At 40.8% G+C, this 6722-nt stretch overlaps 1 protein-coding gene across 1 annotated transcript; it reads left to right on the forward strand.

Moving 5' to 3' along the window:
* The first annotated feature begins 893 nt into the window (after positions 1 to 893).
* Positions 894 to 6305, forward strand: LOC119008704. Its single transcript, XM_037079316.1, has 4 exons — positions 894 to 1672; positions 2008 to 2193; positions 4497 to 5743; positions 6300 to 6305. Exons 2-4 carry the CDS (start codon positions 2148 to 2150, stop codon positions 6303 to 6305), a joined length of 1299 nt encoding a protein of 432 aa, XP_036935211.1. The 5' UTR covers positions 894 to 1672; positions 2008 to 2147.
* Positions 6306 to 6722: the final 417 nt, after the last annotated feature.

The raw sequence follows: 6722 nt of genomic DNA on the forward strand, positions 1-6722 counted from the left end.
AAATATACATTTAAAAGAAAAGTGAGATACATGTCACAGAAACTTGGCTGCGTGTACAGTTGTGTAGCTTCAGCAGTCAGCGCAGGTCTGGACCACACGCAGCATGCTGAATGGCCTCAGAGGAACGAGGGAGGGCTTTGCTCAGCACGCCTGCAGCTCTCTAGGGTGACAAAGAAGAATGGACAAAGAGGAATTTGGCATCAGAGCCAAGGAGATAACAGAAGATGGAGAAAGAACGATGGGAAAACAGAGCCGAGAAATGGACGAGACAGCAGATAAAACCGCGACAGCTACTACAGCAACAGACAAAATTGAATGTGGGAGTGCGGTTGAAAAAAGGTTGAGAATTGGAGAAACAGAAAGATGTGAAATGAGGAGGTGTTATGGAGTGCTTTTTTTGCTGCAATAAAGTACAGGAAGTCCATTGTAAAAATGGTGAGAGAGTCGCTTGGAAACATGTTTTAGGGGACATAAAATCATAGTGACGCTTTCAAGGACACTTTAATAAATAGAAAAGAAGGAGAAAAACAAGTGTGAGGACTGGACGAATGTGAACTTGAAAGGTCACACATCATGCGTGCTTTCTTTCTCTTGCAGTGTGGATCCGTTGAGTCGCACTTTATTATTCACTAATTTGATGCGCAATCACAGTAATTTGAGGGTATAAACTACTCACAAGTGTGTTCAGTGTACAAATGATTAATTTGGAATAAATATTTTCCAGTCAAGGGCACAAAGTAGAAATGTGAGTGAATAAATTAAACAATCTCGTCCATTTGATGAGTTTTTGATTAAAGATAAACTTCTACCAATGCAGCTTTTATTGAGAAATCTGGCCTGACTATGTGACTGGTGTTGACCTTTATATAACAATGTGTTATTCCGTACTGGAGTCTGAGACAAACAGGGACTGGAAAATACTGATAACATCATACTCAATGAACACACGCACATAACCACAGTTGCCAGAACTTTCTAAGAACAATGGGAAAACAGGAAACCTACACACCAAATCACCCAGCAGCCAGAACAGCACACACACATACATGCAGAGGGAGCAATGAGGCAAAGAACATCTTGACATTTTGGTGGTGGTCCAGATCATCACTAAGGAACTTAGTGATATAAACAGGTAAGGTATACATGCTCGGTCAGCCCAGCAATAAAGGAAACCCACTTTTTGCAACCCTGTCTCTGTGTCAATTCTTCTCAGAGTTTTGGCAGCATGATATACATTTTGTATACATTAACTACGACAATATATGATACAAGATATGTTACAAGGTAATTTATTCATCACTACACAACACTGGGCTGCATAACAAGATTACAGAACATACATACAGTTATTTATATACAAATATACATGAACATGTAATGCATCTTTTGAATCTGCGTCAGATGGAATGCAAACAGCAGCAGAAGGATGTGATGATAGTGTGGTCAACGTCTTCATATCAAAAGTTTGACATCTGGGAAACAGCGTCCATCACCGAGCATCGATGTTAGCCCACCTCTCGTCATCCTGCTGTCGTCTCAGACAATTCTGATACTGTCAAGGCCGAACTTTTAATTTATCCAGAGAGACAACATCTTCAGGATGAACTGGCACAAACAATAGTTCAGACACTCATGGTCCACAGAGGATGAATCATAATGACTCTCCAAGATGGTAGACTCTGGTTTTGTGCTTGTTTACCTGTCCGAATATTTAGCAACTTCTTGTTATTGTCACCCATCTATTAAAGAATTGACATGGTATTTGCATTTGCATAGATATAAGCATACATTTGATATGTTGCTGTTTCATAGCAACTCACTTTAGATGAATCTGAAGTTTGTTACATAAAATTGTTTCATAAATGAATAAATGCCATTTAGAATGAATGGAATTGAGATGTAATTTATTTATTTATGTCAACCATTCTTAAAATCTATTGGCTATGAGTACCTGCATTGACTGTAAAAGCAACTGAGAAATCTAATCCATGTATGAATGATCTGCAGAGGACAAAGGCTCCCTGTAAGGGATGACACCATCTGTGTATGTCTGCAAACAACGGATACCGTCTGCTCACTTGGACTACACAGTAATAGGAACACTTATTCTCCGGGGCTTGAATAATTGTAAACAAATCTGAGTAGAAATGAGGAGACTTCACTGTTTCACAGTAGGATTCTTCCTGCTTACAGGTATGTACTCATTTTGTTGTTAAGGCTTTAGGTGCAGTGCAGCATTTACTTCAATTACAATATGTTCCAGTGTGTTAGTGTCACTGCTGGTAAATATTGGATGTGAATGGATAAATGGATGCAGACCTGATGATGATGAAAGATGCATCTATGGAAAGTGACACATTTTTCTGGATCCTCTTTTTTCTTCATTCACAAGAAAATATGAATGTTAGCAAAGAAAAACAAACAAAACATTTTGAAGTAGCTGAATAGCTTTAAATCGTCATTTTCACTTTTAAAGTAAGACATACCAAAACATTCAATAGTCAACGCTGAATATATGCTGAATGTCGAAAAGAACAAAAATAAACAGATCAGTAACCACACTGACAACTCATTTGATTACATTTCATACATGTATAAGCAGATATGTTTTCCACCTTGGCTTTCATATATGTCCTATCATTTTATGATTATACCGTGAATAAGCTCTCACCACATACAACAGTGTCAATATAAATAGATAATAATTTTAATAATATCTTATATGTTTAACAAAGTCTTCAAACAATACAGGTGCTTTCTTTAAGATCCTAGTTCATCAGCATAACAAATTCATGTTTTCAGAAAACTGCCTGCGAAACAGTGAAAATATCCTAAACATTGTATAACTTATCCATCAGTCACACACCACAGGGGGTGTCAACATCATTAACTTTATGTACTGATGTTGTATCTGCCACAACAGGGTTCAAATTACTGGAGGTACCCTGTGGAGTTTTTAATGTAGTTTCGCTTGCATTCAACAAACTGTTGAATGCATTATCCTCCACAGGGATGTTGCTGATGTAACCTGCATGAACCTTTTCTTTGCTATGCAAATGCTCCTTTGTTCATTTGTGTATTACTGTCATAGTTTGGAGTTCCTCTTAGGTTGTTTTCTGTTTTATTTTCTAAGGTTTTATCCTCATGTGTCATGTTTTGCTTTACACTTCTCAGTGTTGTCCCCTCACGTTTTTCTCTGTTTGTCATTTTCAAACCAGTATCCTGGTCCTGCTTTGCTCCTTGTGTTTCACCCGCACTCCTGCCCCTGTTCCTTGGGTCTCCCTGGTCTCCTTTACTGTTTTTTTTTTTTTTTTTTTCCAGTTTTTGCTCTCTTGGATTCTTGTTTTGTTGTCAACCTTTTGTTGTCTGATTCAGCGGTGTCTTGCATTTGGGTTTTTTTTTTTGCCTAGCCATAACAATTACTAAATTACTGTGTTTAACCCTCCCGAATAGTCGGCATATGAAATTTAGGGCTGTTTTTCATCGATCAGCTTGGCCTGCTTTATTGTTTTTTTTTTCAGGTTCCAGTCCCACACAGATTCATAATTTGTTGCTCTTGACCACCCACACCAAATCAGCTAGTACATTCCTATGTTGGACTATAAATCAATTCCTGTGCTGCAGGTAGCTACTATTGGATCCCTAGAATACATCAAGAGAGAGGCATAAATTCACCTTAAATCTACCCTGTTGTCAACTGTATGGCCATCACAGCCCTCTGCATACAGCAGCAATATCTCACATGTCACCCCTGTTGCCATTGATGTCCTTGTGGTACGACTAACATGTGGACCATCTCAAAAAAATCTCTACTGCACCTCCTGTGGTCAAAAACTACAAGTCTACTGAGTTAACTAAAGGGAGGGTGCCAGTTTGAGTGGAAATCAGAGCTGGAGGGACTCAAACAGTGCACACGAAATGTTGCATAGTCCTGCAGACTGGCATGTTGATTCTGGGGACGCAGTACTGATTAGACTATTTTTCATGATGTTCTCCTTCTACCAGCGGAAATGCACTTTCTGTACCGCAGCTGTAAGGCCTGATGCTGAAGCGGACATCTAAAAATACCGCCTAATTAGTAACCATCCTAATTTATCACCCAACACTCTCTCCAAGTGTCCATGATCACTGAGGGAGATGAGCCCAAATTAAGTGGGGGGTATGACTGCGCCCTTCAGTCATCAAAACAGTGTTAGAAAGAAACCCAATCTCTTCCAAATTAGTTTGTGGCTTTCGGAGGAACCTGACTCCCATTTGGGTTGAATACCCCAATAAACTGTAACATAGATCAACATTAATATTGCCTTACATAATAACATTATATGTATATATGATGCAACCCCAGTTGATTATGAGTGGGATCTTAAAAACGATAGTAAATTGAATAAATAGGAATGACTAGAATTATATCTTTTAACATTATTCTCAGTTTACTTTCAAGAAGGACAGCTTTCGGGGAGAAGTCTGAGTGACATGTTCTGTTTTTCTCTGTGCAGTCAGGGCAGAAAAAGACGATTCCCAAGGTTACGGCGCAGAACAAACAGAAGGCACAACTGTCACAAAAGATCTGCTCGTGAAAGAGGAAAATGCAACTGGTCATGGCACAGCAGCAATACCTACAGAGAATACGCTTCGACACGCCAAGTTTCCAGGGGCCGACTTGTTTGACACCAGACCAGCGGCACCTGATGAGACAACACAAACCACAAAAGCACCGGCTGTGATTGCCCCGCCGAGCAGAGAGGGGTTTGTTTCCAGAGATGGGCAAAACTCTCACACATCCACCACAGACAATCCATCAGCTGGGAGGATTCACACTGAACCAGAATTCCCACTGATGCCTAATTATGAGGAGATCGTTTACTCTTCTGCACAAGCTGAATTTGGATCAATGATGAATGGCAGCTCTGAGCCAGAAGTCCATTTGTCCGCAGATGAACTGAAAGCTCCTCTTTTACTTCACACTCTGCTTGATAAGGGGAATCAGAGGAACACTGACTCTATTACTCTCACATCTGCTGACAGAGGGCCGGGAGTTCCAGTCCTATCTGCATCTCATCCTCGTGTAATTGATAACCTGGCTGCACCGCGTAATGACAGTGATGAAAAACAATCTCAAGGCAAGGATGAAAAGGGGATTTCAAACCTGGATAGGAATGATTATCCGTTTGGTACGGTGCAATCCATCTTCCAAAGTGATACAGGAGAAGATTCGGTCAGAGGAAGCGCTGTGACAAACTTGTGTTTGACCTGCCTCAAAGATCGAAGACTGCCGTCCACTGAGAAATCTGTGGCTGTGCCTGTGCCATCACCTCAGGACACTTCAGACTCTCCTGGTATAGAGGGGCTCGCTTTAGATTCCAATCAATTTGAAACCTCCTTACCCAGTTTATATCAACAGCCAACTGGAAAACAAGAGATAACACTGAACAAAGACATCAGTCACCAAAACATTAGCAAGCTTTCTAGTTTCGGAGTGACTGAAGAACTGGTTTACAATCTGACATTTGCTTCTTTATCCGACAAGAAAACTGTGAATCATAGTCAAGGCATATTGAATACTTCCCAAATTAAAGCCTTTCTTACAGATACAGCAACAGCTGCAAGGAACACGTATGCCACTAGAGCTGTCGTCACAGAGAGACCAAACTTGACAACCACAGCATTTTATCGCTCTTCAAAGCCACTTTATTCTGTGAGGAAACCAGTGAGAAGTGGAGAACAAGAAATGTTTGGAATAAATGTGAGCGTCGGGGACCCACCGTCACAACTGATAGATAACAGTAAGAATACAGAAAACGCTCCCCACAGTCTCGCAACAAACGCCAATAATTTATTTATCCGAAACATATCTTTGGATGGCAGCAGTGGGTCAGCAAGCAAAACTCATGTCATGGCTGAAAAACCTCACAACAGTCAGGAAAGTGTTCTTCCAGAAGGTATTGATCACAGCACTGCAATCCATCCAACTTCTGCGGTCAAACATCCTGAGTCTCACTCTCTGACAGGAAGAGCGGATTCTCTGATCTCTGTATTGAGCAGCCAAACGCCAGCTAAACCAAACTCTCAGACCAAAGAGCCCATATTGACTTTGGTATCAAAGGATACTGTCATCAAGTTTGCATCAGTAACCACCAAGAGACGCCTGACAGATACGCGAGATTCCCACACATTGAACACCGTAAAGAGCATTGTTAAGCAGACTTTTGTTGATCCCTCAGGGCCAACTGGTAAACCGTTTATGACAAACCCACAAACGTTTACAGCAGGAAAAGTTGCGCCTTTCGTGTCTCTTCCAGAATTGAGACAGGATTTTGATGATGACGCCTCCACATTTGCTCTGACAACACTATCAAGCAAGCCATTTCCAAAGGGACTGACAATGAGCAAACTTTTAGGGAGTCAATCAAAAATCACTCCAGAGAGGAGTCTTGATGCTACGAATGATAACCGTGTGGCATCAACACGGCAGTCTTTTGAAAAAAATAACACCGATTTAATCGGAGAATCAGTAATAGTCCACAATCTGAAGCTGGGAGATAAAGACGAGCAGGTGTTGACTGTAGTTGCAGAAGACAAGGACAAACAGATTACCAAGAGAGAGGGTGAGCAGGGCAAAGACATTAAAGAGACAAAAGAGATAAAGTTGGAGGAAGAAGAAGACAGCATGGGAGATGAGTTGGGGAACAAAATAGCTGAGCTTTTAGGATCAAATGGGATGG

Source organism: Acanthopagrus latus, chromosome 2 (assembly GCF_904848185.1).
Source record: "Acanthopagrus latus isolate v.2019 chromosome 2, fAcaLat1.1, whole genome shotgun sequence".
NCBI classification, from domain to species: domain Eukaryota; kingdom Metazoa; phylum Chordata; class Actinopteri; order Spariformes; family Sparidae; genus Acanthopagrus; species Acanthopagrus latus.

Coding starts and splice junctions, on each gene's coding strand:
- LOC119008704 (XM_037079316.1), top strand. CDS start 2,148: ATGAGGAGACTTCACTGTTTCACAGTAGGATTCTTCCTGCTTACAG. Junction 2,194..4,496: donor AGGATTCTTCCTGCTTACAG/GTATGTACTCAT, acceptor TTCTCTGTGCAG/TCAGGGCAGAAAAAGACGAT.